The 17,961-nt window shown below is 53.0% G+C and overlaps 1 protein-coding gene across 2 annotated transcripts in view; it reads right to left on the reverse strand.

Annotated features, from left to right (window-relative positions):
- Positions 1–17,961, reverse strand: part of SH3PXD2B (SH3 and PX domains 2B) — a 78,009-nt gene that overhangs the window by 12,260 nt on the left and 47,788 nt on the right. The window contains exons 5-8 of one of the 2 annotated variants that reach the window (XM_037397543.1): positions 16,893–16,984; positions 6,363–6,388; positions 6,004–6,039; positions 27–161 (exon numbers count right to left, since the gene is read on the reverse strand). In XM_037397543.1, the coding sequence (XP_037253440.1) occupies positions 27–161; positions 6,004–6,039; positions 6,363–6,388; positions 16,893–16,984 (289 nt within the window). The remainder of the gene's footprint in view (positions 1–26; positions 162–6,003; positions 6,040–6,362; positions 6,389–16,892; positions 16,985–17,961) is intronic. The other variant, XM_037397544.1, reaches the window with a different exon arrangement.

The raw sequence follows: 17,961 nt of genomic DNA on the forward strand, positions 1-17,961 counted from the left end.
CCTCTGCCAAGCCAAACTCTCGGTACCTGATTCGTTCTTCTCAATGATATCCACCAACTGGCCCACGCACAAGCTGATCTCGGAGCTCTCCTGCTTCTGGTAGTCCGCCACCACGACATACTGCTCCAGCACCAAGGGGTCGACCGACGCAGAGTCAGCTCCTGCACAGTGGGGACAAGAACCGACCCATGTGCCAGGGTCAGCACCAGCTCCCAAGAGCACGGGCCACCACTCCCAAGCACCTGCTGGCCTGCGAACAGCTCCAGGAAACCCTGGGGACCCCAGCGTGAAAGACGTGAGCCAGAGACTCGGGCAGAGTGAGGAGGAGAGAGACCAAACCAGCAGCCAGGTGAGATGGGTACAGCCAGGTGAGACCTTTCACTTGCTACCCACCTTCCTGCTCACAGAGCCGACCAAGCAACCCCAGCACCACCGCAGATGCACACCTGGTCCCTGCTGTGGGGGAGCGAGGGGCTCTCCTGTGCACTGCCATCAGCTACCCCAAGGCACAGACCAGCTCAGGCAGCAACTCAATACACACAACCTGCAGTGGGTTTGCTGGTCCTGGCTAAAGAGCTTGGACACCCAGGTGGAGGGGTGTTTGCAGGACAGAGCAGCATCCCCCTGCCATCAGGGGGGTGCCCGCAGGTATTCCAGCCCCTCCTCACAAGTCACCAGTGCCGTTTGCTCTCTCTGCTATTTGCTCCACTAACTCTGCTCCGCTCCTCCTGCTGGAGATCCCAATTTCATGTCAGAAAAGAAAAATATACCCCAAGGAGGAGCAGACGAAAGCTCTCCTTTGGCCAGAAAGAGGCCTGACACCCGGGGGAGGGCCGGGGTGGCCGGGCGCTGGTGGCACGGGGCTGGGCAGGCTGCAGGTGGCACTGTGGGCTAAGGCCAGGGGACAGCCGGGCATGTCACCAGCCCCTGCTCTGCCAGGGGACAGCGGCTGGGCACAGCACCGCAAGGCTGGCTTGTATTTTGCAGGCACGTTTTCCTTCAGGAGAGTGCCTTGGGTACAGATGCACGCCCTGCTTGGCGTGGCTTGCTATGGGGCACTGCGACAGGGGCTTCCACTCGCACCTGTCACTGCTTTAGGAACGTGGCCCCAAGCACATCCCTGTACGCCCAGCAAAGCGACCCTCTTCCCGCACGTGCACAGGGGCTTGCTGTGTGCGGGGGAGACCGTGAAGTGAGCCAGGGCTTTGCAGGCTCACGCGAGCAAGCGCTGCGGGTACTCAGTGCTGAGCCCAGCTCGCTCAGCACCACCGAGCCAGGCGTTTGCCTGGGCTCAGCCTCCCATCACCAGCTGCAAGGCGTTCGGTTACCCCCAGCACCAGCAGCACTTGCTCATCTGCCTCCAAAAACATCCAAGAAGGAAAAAGGTGTCAGAAAATCCTGCCCGTGCCTCCCCTCCACCCCCAGCCCTGGCTCTGGCCCCCTGTCCAACTCTTTTCCTTGCAGCTTCACAACCTGTCAGATGAAGACACAATTACCTTACCCTGTTCTCCCCAGCTGCGGTAAGAATTAATTAATATTTGCCAAGTGCTTTGGAAATAGGAGAGTGTTAATTACTATAGCATGAGTGATACAAAAGAATCACACCCCTGATCAGGAGTGTTAAGCCATATTTACAGGGGCTGTGCATGTACTCTGAGCAGGGAGCCTCAAGTTTTGGGCTGGGGCAGAAATCACATCTGGCCCAGCCCTCCAGCTGCTACGACACGGCAGATACATGGGACAATCACCTCCCAGTCTCTCGAGGGTGTGAAACTACACAGAGAGTGGTAGTGCCTTGGGACGGTTAGGTGAAATGTGGCAAAAAAATTCAGACTGTTACCAGGAACAAGTTTCTATGGGCAAGTGCACCTACACCGCAAAAGGCTCCAGTGGCTCGCCCAACACGAGAGGTCTCAGCCTGACAAAACATCTTTCCTGTGGAGGATCCTATGGCAGGGCATAGATTCCCCCAGAGGAAACCTAGGGTGGCATACTCATCCTGAAAGGGTATGAGTAGAGACGGATAAGACCTAGCAGGTCCTTCAGCAATCCTAGGAAGTTCTGCTGCCTCACAGAGAAGTTCTCCTGTGCACAAGGTCACAAGCTCTCAAACTGGTTCTGAGAAAGAAAGACCACAAGAAGACGTAAATGAACAATGTATCTTCAGGACAGTCTTATTTAAGAGAAGAGGAGGCAAATTGTCCGTGTTACTCTGCTATAAACAGCACCCTGCAGAGCTCCAGGTGAGCTGGCCAAGCGCAGAGGATCTGTTACCACTAATGAAAGCTTCCTCCACGCCAAAACCCAGAGGTGGGGCACCAGACAGGATTAAAAATAGCGCTCTAAAGTGAATGGGGGATGCTAGGGCTACCTGTTCTACTAGCTCAATTAAAGGTTTGTGCTTAAAGCGATCAGGGATCTACCCAGCCCCCAAGAGAACAACAACAGCTATAGGAAGAGAGAAGTACTCTCCTTTCTGCCTCCCTCACTATAATTACAGCCATTGCTCTGAGGCTATTTGTAGATTCAACAGGCAATTCTGGATCCTCCAATGTACCTATTAAACCAACAACAGAAGTGGTAAACTGAGCTTGGAGGAAGAAGTAGGAGTTAATTTCAGGAGCATCTTCACCCGGCATAATCGTCCTTAACCACAAAAACACACACTGAACAACAAAACATCCTATGTATGGGCAGACTTAGGTCTTAAAAATAGCAATGGTGTAAACCTTACCATCTAAGATGAGACACAGTACCAAAGCTCTGCAGCTGTGGAGGGGAGGAAGCATCAGTACAGTCCAGAGCCCACAAAAGAGTGAGTTCTGCAGACAGCTGTAGGCAGGAGCACAGACTGTATATCCGGAACACCCCTCACCTGTGAGCTGAGACAAACCGTGGCTTAGAGAAGGGATGGGCATCGAGTCAAGAGACCACTGAGGTCCTTGGACTGAACTTGCAGAGATGATGCTTGCCGTGGATGCAGGAAGGTCGTTGGGGAGATGCACTCAGCTCTGCAGACAGGGCCAGGCAGAAGCTGCCCCAAGGCAGTGCTCATCCCAGCTGCCAGCCCAAGGACTGCTCAGCACCGTGACCCTGCTCTCAAGACATATCACATATGGGTCAGTCCATCAATCTTTGCAGCTTTTGCTTGAGCGGGAACTTGGCCACTCACCCAGTGTTGAGATGTACAAAACCAGTAGGAAAAGTCACAGATATGGGGTCGCTTGCAACATTTCCAGCCTTTCCAACTTCTGGCGTCGCAGTATCAGTGCCAAAAGCGAGAACTTTCTTATGGGGCTTGGACATCGGTGCCTTCAGATTGAAACATAGAGCTCAGAACTGAAATAAGGGGGCACAGGTATTTGTTTTTGAAGCCTGCCCTTGTTGTACACTCCAGTCTTTGCCTAATGCATCTTCCAAAAATGTCATACTTTGGATGAAGTTTCTTCCTCCAGTTTTGTGGCCCGTGCTAATCAGACCCAGTGCTCTCAGGACAGCCCCTCTTTTCCCAGACCTGATGATTTTGTAAAGATCAGTACTGCAAAAGTGATTTTCTTCCTTCTCTCACATGAAACGGGCACTAGATGCTGCACTGCACTCTTTGCAACCCCTCCCATCTCTCCAGGGATTTCTCCAGAACTGGAAAATAATCACATGGAAATACCGCTTGCAAAGGTCCCCCTGTGGCTGCTGTGTGATATGAGAGCTGTCTCCCCTGTCTCTCACTGTACTGAATACTGTGGTTTGGGGTCTCTGCGCCACTGCAGGCACATTACATAGCACAGCAAAAAAATCACGGCCATGCAAAAGAGCATCAGAAATAAAACTGACGGGGATATTCGAGCTCCCTCCTAGCCTCCTTGGGCTGCTCCACCCAAATATAAACTCTGGAGACAGTTTCAGCTTCTTCCGCGCTAACTCAGTGCTGCAATGAGCCCGTGACTCTCCACCTATGCTTTCTGTTGAACTGCAAGAGGAAGAGATAATAGAAATATCCAAAACGGTCTGGGGGACTGACAGAACAACTGCTTCTAGACATACCTAAATCAGTGGCCAAGTCAGTCTTCAGAGTCCCAGAGTCTGGGGAACAACCCACCTGCCGTCGAGCTGCAGGCTGTATGGAGCCTGGGCCCATGCCTAAGGCTCGCAGACATGTGGGATTACAAATACTGGTAGGAAAACTAAGCAGAGGAAGCAGATTTTATTTCCAGCGCTCACTTACACTGGGCCCTCCTCACAACAGCAAACTTCACTCGAGTGTCTCGGTCACCGCAGGAGGCTGAAGGCAGGCAGCACTTTAACCCCCTTCGCATCCCAGAGTTTGCTTAAATCCCATTTCAAAACAGTGTTTTCTCTTCGACCTCAGCAACATCCTGGGGTCACTTAAGAAACCGGCCACGCCAACAGGATGGCAGAGTGAAGCTGCCCATAGCCTGCAGTGGGAAGGCAGGACGAAGCTGTGTACGCAAGCAGGAGGAAAGCTCCTGCTTCTCTAAGAGCCAGCATCCTTAAATCGAACACTGCCCTCAAAAAACTAAGTTATGCGTCAGAAATATTCTTCCTCTTCTTCTCAACCCCAGAGAGGCCTTCTTGTCTCTCATCTGTTGTAAGTGGACTGGATTCAAAGTGATCTAAACACACACTGATCTCATAGGGAAACGTAACACCCTTCCCTGACTCACCAAGTGTTCCTGCTGAGCCAGCACACAAAAGAAGTTTTCAAGATGAAGGAGATTGTATCTTTATTTTACCTCTGTTTTATCAAAAGAGAGGCGAAGGAAAAAAAACCTGCAGTTTTGTCCCTGCCCACAGCCAGATGCTTCTCTCTGCCTCCAAAGCTAGCTGAAGACCCACCGCTCAGCACAAGAAAGCTAGTACAAAACCCGCAGTCTGCACTTGCAAATGGCTCACGAGAGCTATAAAATGACCTTACCAAGGTCCAGCTTTGACAAACACACCCTGCAGCAGTCAGACTTTGAGGAGAAAATGTTGTCCACAGGTTTTAACCTTACTGGTAAACCCCTGCTTATCAATCAGGAGAGCACCCTCTTATGACCTGTCCATGAGACCAGACCAAAACCAGGAGCCACCGTTCCAGCAGACATCACCCGAGCTTTCCATATGCATTCTACAGCTAGTTTCAGTTAAGATGCTGGGACACCATCGGTTCCTGAGGGAGGGATGACACGCTCCAGTGGGAAAGAAATTGGAATCACATCTTTGAGTCTCCCCTGTACCCTTTTTCTCCCTCCTCCAAGAGGAACCCACTCACCTGCAAGTGTATTTGCTTATGAAGCTCATGGCAGTGCCAACTCTCTGGCCAAAGCCCTTTCCACAACCTATTTCAGCAGAATCTCCATCCAGCCAAGGCTCAGACCTTCCTTCCCAAAGACCGCTGTGCTATTTTTATAACTTCTGCAACTCCAGTAGCCAAAAGATGCCCTCCTCAATCCACAGACTGAAGGCTCTTCCCCTCCTCTCACTTACCTCCTCCTCTTTCTGAGAAGCTCAGATAACCGATAAAACACACCAACTAGGAGGTCTTTTAGAGATGTTGCCCTCTCTTGAGGAGCAGGGGTAGAGCATCCCAGACACAACAGTCAACCCAAAGGCCCCCAGCCAGCGCAACCACAAAGCAGAACGCACTGCTGCATCAGGAGACTTTCAACCTCACGCTGACCACGACACAGCTCAGACCCTCCTCCAGACTTGGGAATTTTTGTCTCCCCATCCTCCTGGCTGCAGCCCAAGCCCTGCCCTTCACCCGAGACCAAGACCACAGTGACACAGCCCCTGCACGTGGAGCTGCATCGCCAGCCAAGCGCCAGTCCCAGCCCGCCGCACCTCCTCTCCACTACCGCCCCATGTTCACCAGCCACCACAGAAAGCTACGGGGGACGTGACAGCTTCTTGCAAGGGGCTTGCCCGCCCAGCCCGAGCAGGTGTCCCCCCGGTGAAAGGCAAAGCAAGAGCAAGGGCCGGGTAGTGAGCAGCTGTTACTACCTCTCTGCAGGAAAGAGGCCGTTCTCTGGATAAACCCTGATGGAGGAACAAACAACGGGAGACAAGGCATGAGGTGGGGAGGGAAATGAACTCAAGTGGCAACAAGTCGATGAATGAGTGAATGGGGAGGCCAGCGCCGTGGGAGCACCACGGGAGGCACAGGGGACACGGGAATGGGACTTGGAGGCTGCAGTGAAATCCTGGGTGGATGGAGGGGGCATGCCATGTCAGGGAGCCCCACGGGGGAGCACAGCAGGGGTTTGGCTCGCCATGGGGCCAGGCTCTCGCCCTGCTCCAGGAGACCACAGTGAGTGAAAGGAGGAGTTGGTGGAACCAGCAGAGAAGAAAGGAGTCCTTACCAGACCTCTTCTTTCCAATGGGCTCCCTGAAAAAGAAAAGAAAGAGTGTCAGCAGAGAGACGGGGCCAGCTGGGTTGTCGGCCAAGTGACAAATCCACCCAGGAAAGCACAGCAGTGCTGGCCCTGGCAAGGCCGCTGACCTCCCTCAAACCAGCTAATGTCTCCATGGGTGACATGGGGCATCACCCGCCTTGCAAACAGTCCGTTTCTCCCCTCCCTTCATTTAGTAATTTAATACTTCAGTCTTTCCCACGGTGAGGCTCGGTTGCTGGCCTGGCCTCCTTGGTGGCTTGGTCTGACAGCCACAACTCCCACCATGTCACTTGGCAAAGGCGGGTGGATTGGGATGATCTGGCAGCACAGTCAGGAGCTGGGGAAGCCCAAACCCCCAAAGCTGCTCCCAGTACAGACCACAACTCCCACAGAAGCGGGCACCAGTCGGAAGATAGACAAAAAGGGAAATACTGAAGTTCCTCCTTGTCCCATGCCTCTCTTGGGGACAAGGATGGGGAGCAGTTGTGGAAGGGGCGAACATTACACTCCAAACCAGGACAAGTCATTAAAGTGCTGCAGAAAGAATGAACACCAGGGTTGTGCAGCAGCAGAATTGCCTCCAGGACACAGCAAGCAGGAGTCATTGGTAGTTATGAGGAGGCAATGAGGTAGCTTCAGCCCAAGTCCTCTTACTATGGCCAGTGCTAGCCACACCACCGATGGGATGGGTCAGAAACCACAGGACCTGGGTCCCTTCTCTTATTTGAACGTTGCCAAGAAACACGGTTGCTGAACAGTCTCAAACCCAGGGCACAAGCACAATTCTCTTCAGGGTCAATGAAATCTGGGGCATTTTACAACTTAAAAATAAACACCAAATCAAGGAAAATATGGGTCCAGAAAAGCCGCAAAAAACCATGGGTAACAAACCAAGACACCCAACCAGCCTGTCACCAGCCTGACCACAGTGGCCCATGTTGCTACAAAAGAGCTCTCAACATTATGTATAATTTACCACTGTGGCCTTGAAAACTGCTGTAGCGTGGCGTGACGGCAACCTGCTCCCTGTTCACTTACGGAGGAGACTGTTCTCCCCACCCCTCAGGCTCGCAGGTGTGATGGATCAAGCCCATCTGGCCAGGATGAAATATTCTGGTACCAGGAGACATGCATCAATCCTTGTTACTTCCAGGAAGAGTAACAAGCACAGAACAGTCACTGGAGCTTCCAAAGAGGGAAACAGTCACCTGGTGCTAAGGGGACACTCCTAAGGCTTTGAGCTGCCTGGCTACTGCTTGGAAAGGCAGCTGGACCAGCTCAGATGGACCCCAGGAGCCCCTTCATCTGCTTATGAAGTCCACCGGCAAAACAACTTTTCCCCTTCCCTCCCTTTTGTTTTCAGGCCAAGCAAAGGAATCCCCCCATGCTCCACAAGAAAGCCAGCCAGAGCAGGGCTATGCTTTGTTCTCTTTCAAGCTTATCTGCATTTTCAGACCATAATTACTGCAGACATTTTATTCCCCTAGAGTGATGGGGTGATGCAGGGACTTGGCTGCCTTCGAAGACTGCCCACCCATCCTGGCAATGCATTCTGCTTGCAATGCCTTATCCTCATGGTCCCTCCTTCCCTTTGCTCCTTAAACCTCTGGTACTCATCCATGGGGTTATTAATTAAATGAAATGCAACAAAGATGTACTAGAAACAAATGGGGAATTTGTTATCTAGAAACTGGAGACTATCTAAGTTCAGAGATGACGGACTGTGAAAGACCTGAATACCATGTCCCAGGTGCAGAGAACAATGAAGGAATCTACTGGACAGAGAATCCCAAAGACATTTCTAAACAGAGTCTGCACTACAGAGCTAAATCAGAGTTTATCAATAAGCCCCATTAAATTTGCCTCAGCTCAGTGGTTCATCGGGGAAGGGAGGCAAAGCAGGAGCAGATGAGCATGCTGGAGATCAGCAGGTGGGCATGGCACCCGCGTGCTGACAGGAGGGCGCTGATGGAAATAACTGGTGTTTTTCCCCTGCCATCTGCTACACCTATTACTGTAACTCATCCCCCTGTTTCCTTTCACCGGCTGCTCCATCTGAGCAAGGGGGCAAGGAAGGAGCTGCAATTTCGCTTTGCTGCTGGGTTGTTCCTGGCACGGATACAAAGAGCTGCAGGTCTGAAGATACAAAGAGCAGCCCCTGCCCACCACCTTGGAGGGACAAGAGCTCAGCCAAGACAGGAAACAGCAATAAACTCCCAGCAGCATCTCCTCCTCCTCCTCCTCCTCCATCCCCTGTGGACCAGAGAAAGGCACGCAGCAGAGCCTGTGCACAGCTTCCTGGAAACTGGTGGCTCCAGAAGAAGAGAAGAAGGAAAGGCCATTCTGTCTTCCACTGTGAAACTCATTTAGTGCACGCTCCCACAGCACCCAGGCTGTGCAGATGAACCAGGCAGTCACGGCACAGTTACAAGGCACCAATGCACAGCTGTGGTTGTATGCCACCAACCAGCCCCACAAAACTTCCCACGTGGTAAAACCCAGCACCGGTTCTCCAGCTGCTTCCCAGGACCTTCCCAGCTCGTTGCTGGGAACACTGAAGGCAAGGGTTCCCATGTGACTGGAGTCTCACTTAAAACACTGAGCAAACAAGACAGTCTCATGGTGGGCTCAGTTCAGCATCCTTCAAAAACTGAATAATCCCCCGGTGCAATCCTGAAAGGAAACTTCTGTATGTGGAGAACCCTTAGCATCAATTAATAATCCCCATGACACGTTTCTTTAGGAAAAGAGAGTCAGGTTTCTCAAGCATCTTCTTTAGCGTATCAGACAGCATCCCTCTGGATGCACTGACGGGAAGGAGTGAGATGGGGAGCAAAAGGCTGGGGTGAGGGCAAGAGGCAAAGCTAACCGCTTGGGAGGTAGGTTAAGAACAAACACAAGCAGGCTGTTCTTCAACAATATGTAGGTGAGCTGTTAAACTCCTTAAAGCAGGATGCTGTGGACACTGAAAGCCTTCATGGACTTACAGGGGCATAACTCAGGCAAGAAATGTTGATCAAAAGCCAGTAATTATAAAACCTGGAAAACCCTGAAGGCCAGAACAGTGTTTAAAGAAGAGGTGTTACAAGCTTGCTTAATTTTAAACTCTTTTCTAAGAGTTGAAAACTGTCATGTTTGGTGGCTGCTAGGCTAGGCAGGCTGCTGTGTGCCCCAGGGAGGTGGCTCTGAGGTTGCCACACAGAAGAGCCCACCCTGCAGTGGGACTCACAGGGGACACAGGTGCCCCGACATGTGGCTTGGGAACCTCAGCACCAGCCCTGCTGCCCCACTGCCCCAGCTCACAGAGCAGGAGAGGGACAGTGCAGCACCAGCACAAGGAAGACAACTCCAGCTTCTGCAAAGCCAGCCACACAGGAGCCACAATCAGCGTGCAAGACGAGACAGATCTGAGGTCAGCACTCCCAGAAAACATCTCCTGCAGGAAAACATCTAGCTCCTGTAAAAAAAATCCTTCTGTAATACAGTAATGCCATCAAAATAGCTATCAGGAGGTAGTTTATCTTGTAAGCTTGGAGATATTAGCAAAGTTTATGCAGGTGAGAGACTGAGAAATGGGGTACAACAGAGCTCTTGTTTGGGAGAACTGATGTTTAGCAAATGCTCCACTGAGCACTGAATGGAGCCCCTGTCCCCCCCGCGGCAGTGCCAGTGCTATCCCCGTGCTTAACCACTGGAGAGTCAGCCAAGCTGAACCTCTGGGAAAAGCCACCCTGTTAGCACAGAAAATCAAGTAGTCTGTCCATGCAAGGGGTTTGCATGGGCGCAAAGTGTTTTGCAGAGTGGATTCAACCCCTCTGATATTTCTGTCCGCTGTTGTCTAGGAAAGGCAGTTCTCAGCAGAGAGCAGTCTCAGGAGGAGACCACTATTTTGGAGTTGAGATCTAGCCTAAGCTCACGGTGAAGCTGCACGTAGGCATCAGGAGAACGGCAAAACAATTCATTATACAAGCTATAATTTGTCTGGGTAGTGGGACACAGCTCAAAAGCCACAAGCCAGCAAGCATTCTTAACCAAACCGACATCCATCAACTCAGGGATCTCTAGTTTACCAGCAAAAGCTCCTAGAATGGCTTCCTAGGTGGGGCAGCCACTCCATCTTGGAGCAGGGACCTGAGCCTCCTCTTTTTCTATTAAATTCCCTGTCACCTGGCCCAGGAATTTATGTCCCTATTATCCCCCAAACACCACACCAGGGTGACAATGAAAACTTTTGCCCCTAGCACAGCGCAGATACGAGGAAAGGTAAGCACACAAAAAGCTACAGGAAAGCGTGAAGAGACAAGACTTGCTTCTGGAAGATGCTGGCTACCAGTCTGCACTTCCAGTTTATGGAAACAAGGGAAAGGAGCAGATTTACTCCCTGTTTTAATGATGGAAACACGCTTCTGTCCAGCATCCTCTTCTCTGGACCGAACACAAATCTTTTAGCTGCCAATGGCTGCCAGCACCGCGGCCCTAAGCAGGACCTTTCAGCCAGCCCCTACGGGAGGCAAGCTGGCGCATCAGATCACATCAGCCCCGAGTCTCATTTCAGCCCAGTTCTCCCTTCTCTGATTTATTGGGGCTGGTGCCTGCCTGGCGTCCCTGTCAGTCTGCATGCGGGAAGCAATCAATTACTGCGACTGCCAGTGCCACCCCCACCTCACTGCACATCCGCGGGGCTTTGGGACTAATAGAGTAACGACAAGCTGCTGAAGTTGCTGCAGGCATAGCCTCGTTAGCAGCATACACTTTCCTCACCAGGTCAGGTCCTGGCTTATAATCACACACCTTCCAACCCGGATGGCGCGGGCAGCCCCCAGGATGAACAGCCCTTAGATTCAGCAGCAGCTGGGATGCAGTGCTGGACCCAGGTCCTGCCCCTCCACCTTCTCCTTCTGGTGATGCTTCCCCTGGCACGTGGCAGGGAGGAGCGGGGTTACTCCCTCTACACTTGGTCCTCCACCCCAGCAAAGGGGACATCCATAGCAGCAGAGCTGAACCAGCCCTGAACCACTACACAATCCCCTGCCTTTAGCCAAGGGCTCTTTGGGAGAAATAGCAGGAAGGCAAGCTGGGGATGTGAGCTTAGAGGGTAACCACACATATACAAAGGAAAGAATAAAATAATTTTTACAAGTTTTCCCAGGCTTTGGCAGCCATCAGCAGCCCTGCTTCAAGTGGGGTTTGTCCTGGGTGTGTTTGCACAGAGGAGCTGCAATGCTGCAGCCCCACGGAGCAGCCAAAGCGACAGGGACATTTTGCTGGTGTCCCAGGGGAACAGAGAGCTCTGACAGACAAGGTTTGTGGAGCGAGGAGAAAAGGAGCCCTCCTCCAGTAAGCCGCAAACAAACCTCTCCAGCTTCTGCTGTTTGGTGGCAAATGCCAGGTGAGCTCCAGGCCACCATAGAGGGACCCTGGCCCTGAGCATGCTCATGCTCCCTGGCAGGCAGAAGCAAAGCACAGGTCCACAGGTCAGCACCTTGGATCAAAATCCTCAGGGAGGCTCTGTGCCTGCCTACAGCTCAGTGCTGGAGCTGCAAGACATCAGTGGAAAGAAAACATAGCTCCTCAGTGCTTCCTCCCTCCACTTTCAACATTTGGGGTCTATAACCATAAACCGTGGCAGTAGAAGCTGCAGCCACCAAGACCAGGAGTGCTGGGAAACTGGGGCAGGGACCCAGCGCTGTGAGCAGGACCTGCTTTAGAGATCACAGCCAGAGGGTCACCCGCCTGCCTGGCCTGCCTTCCTGCCAGGAGAGGAGCAAGTCCCAGAGGCCACCCTCTAAAGCGGAGCACAGCCCCACAGCAGTGCTGCTGGCTGAGACGGCGTCAGGGAAAGCCACCCACTCTCGCTTCACGCAAAGGGCTTCGAAGATCAGCTAAACTGGGAAGCAGCAGTCCAAGTGATGTGCACGATGCCTTTCCTGGAGGATGTTTGCTTAGCGGTAGCAGGAGGAGGTTTCTCATCTGGCTGCAGACTAGGCAAGTCAGATGTGGGGTTTCTCTGGTTCCCACCACCCCACAGCCCACGCAGCAGGCAGAAAGCACTGCTCCCAGTACACCTATTTGGGTGGTAGCGGCTGAAGCTCACCGGCCAAGCCCCCAGCTGGGATCTCCAACGACAGGACAGGCGCAGATGGAATCCCACTCACCACAGCCTCTGCTGAGATGTGGGCTCCACCTCTGCTATCATCTGCTCTTGTAGAGGTCGTGAGCCCTTAAAAAGCCTTCAGAGAATCCCGGTGCTGGGACTGCTGCCTGCCCCAGCCCCGCATGCTGTGTGGGCAGCCAGGGAGCCCACGGCAGCCTTTCAGCCCTGCCCTCTCTCTGCAGCAGACCTGCTGGACTCAGACAGACCCAGCGTATAATGATGAAGATATTTGAGAGAAGAGGAATTTACACCTTTTAAAGACATCAGGAACTCCTGCAGCCGGTAGCTTTCAAATCGTTAATCCACAGCCCCCAGAGGGAGCGAGGCGTGGTGCTCAAGGACATCTTTTAAGCACACTGAGGTACAGTAAGTTTGCTTTACAGGTGCCTGTGATCCCACTGAGTTGGGGGCGGGGGGAGGGGGAAACCCGAGGTTCATAAGCTAAAAGGTTCCAAACAACAATTTTAAGTGTCTTATACATGACGGAATGCTCACCTACCAAAACCAATGAAAGATGCTTTTAAAGAAAGAGGCTTCTCATGGCCAGGGACACCTCCTACCGAGGACAGCAGCTCTGCAGCCTCTGGGAAGCAGCACGAGGACGGCTCCCTCCCCAGCACGCCCCGCTTGGACACTGTGGACAATTATTAAATAACCACTTCAGATCTTGCTTCACTGCAGAGTTAACCTGGGCTCCTGCACGTTGCGGAGCTGAAATTCAGCTGGCAAGGAGAGTTAGCAGCTGAATGCCTTGACTCAGCAGTGGCTTTGTGCCCAGCCGTTCAGATTTCCCCAGCCTTATTCCAGAAACTCTGCCGCGGCTAAAAACGGCTTTAAACTGAAAAAGCATGGAAGGGGGTTGTACACAGCAACTTCCCACCCCAGCAGCCGAGCATCCTGCTGCTGGTCAGACCTGCTGAGATATGCAGGGAGCAGGAATTTGATGATTTCTCTTCTTTGAAACTAGTTTTCATCGGGCTTCCATCCAACACCAGCGAAAAAAATTCTGCATCTCCACAGACTGCTAACTTCCCGGAGGATTTCTCTTTCCATAACCATTTCTCTTCTCCTTCTGCCCCTTGCCCCCCAGTTCTGTGGAGTCACCTCTTCCCAAATTTAACCAGCCGCTCTGGATTACAGCCCCACTCTGACCCACCACGGGGTAGCCCTCCGCAGTGGAATTAGTTATCCCAGTCCGGAGCTTGCTGGACAGGGATCCACGTCACAAAAAGCCACTGATCATCACTGCCAGTGTAAACACCACAAGCTCAATCTGCTGTCCTGTTTGAAGTGGTCGCTCTGGGCAGGAGGATGCTGGAAAGTTGGCAGGTGTGTGCTGAGGGGACGGAGGAGGGCTTCACCTCCCTCTTCCACCCGCCAACTGCTGGAGACTTCTGCATCAGCCCCGCTGTCGGCTGTGACCTACCGCCCAGCTGGCAGCGATGGCAAAGGCACACAAAGTCAGCATTTGACTCTTTCCCTCTCCACTCAGTCCCTGCCCACTCGACCTCCCTCTGCGTACACCAGCGGCAGGGCTGGGGCTCGCAGAGCAGGAGAGGGAGTGAGAGGGCTGAAGAACTCGGCTTGCAGGGCTGGTGTCAGCATCAACCTGGCTTTGCTGGTGCTTCCAACACCAGCCAAGGGATGCTGAAGGGAGCTGCACTGCAGGAAAGCAGGAGATCCCTGGCTCAGCCCAGGAAGAGCTCCAGCACTGGGGAAAGCAGGCACCACAGGGGCCCAGAGATAGACGCATGGGCTGTCTAACCTCTTCTTTCCATTCCCAGACACTGCCAGACTGGAGGACTAAATTCACCCTTTGCAGTTAAATCAGAGCTGCAGGAACTGTGGTCAGCTGCAGCCCCTGGCAGTGGTTTGACATCCTGGGGTGATGTGGGTTCGGTGGATCCTACCTGCACCCCAAGAGAAAAGCAAGCAGAGGATGCACCCAACAGCACTCACAGGCACGTCCCCTTCAATGCCACCAGCTGCCACTGCTATGGGCGTGCTGCAACCCGAAGTGTCAGCCAGGGAAGCCGAGGGAAGGGACAGGGAGCAGGAAGGCTCCCAGCCACCATGCCACAAGACTGGCTTCTTGGTTTGGCACCGAGCATGCTGACCAGTCCTTTTTCCCTCCCTCATCCCCTCTTCTCAGCCACCCAGCATAAAAAGCTGCTTTTTTTTTTTTTTTTTTTTCCATCATTCTGTTCGTGGCCTGGCTCCCTTTCAAATTCCCGGAGAAAAGTATTTATCTGCTGGATGAATGATGACATCCGGCCAAACCCCAGACACGCTATCACGTCTGATCCAGCCCAGCCGTCTATCACAGCCTTCATCTCGTTATTGGTAAGCTGGCGGCGTGCCAGCACTTGGGGCTCGGGAAAGGGCTCCCACCAATCTCTCCAGAGGAGAGAGTCAAGGACTTTTATTAATTAGCATTTTGAATTGTAGCTAATAAATACCCCTCTGGCATTCAGGCTGGGATAGGAAACACAACAGCGATGTCCTTGAGATGCTGCAGCATTTTGCTGCTGGAGGCAAATGGACAAGAGTCACCCGCTAAGTCCTTCTGCGTGCTGCAAGCTTGCCTCTCCTCCCTGGAGAGGAGCAGGCAGCGGGAGGGAGCATGGCCACCACCGGATTCAGTGGTGCATCACCCACTTGCCCATCCAGTACTGTGACGGCCACACACACTCGCAAACACCTGGCAGTTTTGCAGCGAGAGCTGCTCCGCAGTCCCACAGGACACGGTGGGATATACCCGAGGATGGACCCCACAACACAAGCACATACTTGGGGCCAGACTTCGGGATGGCACCTCGCTCTTGAACCCCACCCAGGGAGACAACGAGGGACTTGGCACTGATCACTGCCTGGCTGGGTGGCCAGGAGCGCTTCAGACGCAGCAGAGTGCTCTGGGGCTGAGCTCAGCACCCAAAGGTCTCCCCATCTGAATTGTTGTGCTCCTTGTTCTGGCCACAGCCCCCACCCCCTCTGATTTCTGGCTCAGTCTACAAGACAAAATAAAGATGAGGAAGGTGGGCGCAAGGCTGAAGCTGCCCTTTAACCCACTGTGTATGAAGGTGCCTCAACTACAGGCCAGTTCAATAGCTGACTCCTTTTCCAGAGCAGCTCAGCACCCTTTCATGCAGGGCTCAGACACATGCACAGGCAACCCCCACACCCCGCAACAGCCCCAGAAGCTGTTAACCCCCACGATAAACCCCCACCCAATGTCCTTGCAAGCTCCTCTTTTCCTTGTGTCCCTTGCTTGCCCCTTTGCTGAGGGATGACCGACGGGGCGGCAGGTTAAGTGGTGAGCAAGAGCAGGGCAGGATGGATGAGAGCACCAGCCGACAGCAAGCAATTAGTTAATGGGCTCCGGGGGCCCTCAGACCAATCTCATCAAGTGACCACGAGCTGCAGAAGGAATGATGACAGGCCAAGCAAATAGAAACAGGAGCCAAAGGAGGAAAGCAGGGATGGGGGGAAGGGGGAATTAAGAGAGGGAATGAAAAAAATCAAAAACCCAGGGAGAAGACATATTCCACACAAGCATAATACTTAGCTGGAGACCTGAAAGGCTCAGTGTTGCAGCTCGGAGGAGAAAAACAAAATCCCTTTATCTACCTCCACACTCTTCCAATACAGAATGATGTCAAATCAATTTACTGCCTTTCCTCTCACAATTAATCAAGTCTCCTCCATTGCTCAGCCTTCGTAGAGCCGTGCATCGTGTCACATGGAGCATAAAAAGAGAGAGCAGCATAGCAGGAGATGGAGGCGGCTGCTCAGATTTATGCTGCTTGTGATTAGTAAGAGATGGGTGGCTCCTGGCCAAAGTAGCTCATAGTCACAAGACTTATAACCACACAGAGTTGCGTAAGGCACGCGAGATTCCTTGCAAATGTTCCTTGTTTTGCATGGAAAGACTTTGGAGCGTTGTTATGGATAGGGCTCATGGACATGGCTAAGGGGAAGAGCCTTTTGAATGAGGCAGAGGTTGTTAGTAACCATGTGAAATGAGGCTTTTCAGACTAACCATGTTTCTGAAACCAGAATTTGCAAGTAGAAAGTGGCCTGGAAGGAGACCGACACTTCACGGGGTCCCAGAGAAGTGTTTCCACCTCCCTGCTGAAGAAGGCTATGCCAGGAGATGGCTGATAAGGCAGGGGTGTCCATCTTGAGCTCCACAGCCCCTGTTCCCTCTGCAAGAAAGCCTTCAAGTCCCAGATCTGTGACTCCTGGGGGGAACTGGTGAACATCAGACTTATGGACACCTGAAAGTTCAAGGCAGTTTGTGTTTCATCACCACACGGGTGGTAGCAGCCACTCAACCAACTTACTCTTTGGGGGGCGTCAAGTCGTCAGGTCGTGTCTCAAAGAACTGGAGAACTTCCTCACACTGGGAGATGTAGGGAGGCAGCTGGATCAGAGCCTGCGGACGGAACAGAGACACTGGTGATCGGAAGCATCAAGCCTGTGTGCAAGGAGCCGAGTGAGGACAGGCCCTCAGTGCTGGGGACGGGGTCACAGCAAGGAGCTCGGCACCCGTGTGGTTCCTGGCATGCAGGAGCACAGAGCCAGGCTGGGGAGAGCTACAGCAAACACACACTGAAGCGGAGCAAGGCCCAGACAGCCCCCAGGTACACACACCACACTACCCCAGCTGCAGCTGGAGACTAAAGGAGAATAAGTTGAGACTGCCCAGGCCCTGCTTAGCCCAGCTCCAGCCTTCTGGACAGATGTGCCCTCGCAGGGTAAGAGCTACAGGTTTGCCCACCCCAGCATCCAGCCTCCCAGTCACGGCAGGGCTCAGTTTCCCAGCTGTGCTGTGGGCATGGAGCTGGCATCCTCGGGAAAGGCTGGGCAGTTTACACGTGGCAGACTCTCAGTGCTGTCAGCCCTGATGAGCACATCCCAAAAATGCTCCGTTGGGCAACAGCAGCTTGGGAAGTGACAGGGAGAGAAGCAACAGGAGGCAAAAGCGCAGACACCAGCTCATCAGGGCAAGGGCTGAAGGCTGCTACGTGTGCTGTCGGGTGGCAGGAGCTATACGCTGCCTCTGCTTTTCTCCTTTCCCTTCAAGGAAACCTGTTGCAAAAAGACAGGCTTCAATGGTGGGGCTTGCAGGGTGAGAATGTGCCTGTCTCTAGGAGGTGGGGGCAGAGTCTGGGACAGCAATATTCGCCTTGGGCCAGAGCTCTTCTAGGTCCTCTCCAATGTGGGCTGCAGCAAGGGCTGGGCAGGGGAGGCAAGATGGGCAACTGCTTGCTCTCTGCTCGTCAGAGGAAACAGAGTCAGATGCTGGCAACTGCAAAAAGTAAAAAACCCTCCTGCAACTGAAAAAGGGACGATTTGAAATCAGAGAGCAGTGCCGCAGCCTGACCTGGAGCAGATGTTTAACCATTTTTC

Source organism: Falco rusticolus, chromosome 8 (genome assembly GCF_015220075.1).
Source record: "Falco rusticolus isolate bFalRus1 chromosome 8, bFalRus1.pri, whole genome shotgun sequence".
Lineage (NCBI taxonomy): Eukaryota > Metazoa > Chordata > Aves > Falconiformes > Falconidae > Falco > Falco rusticolus.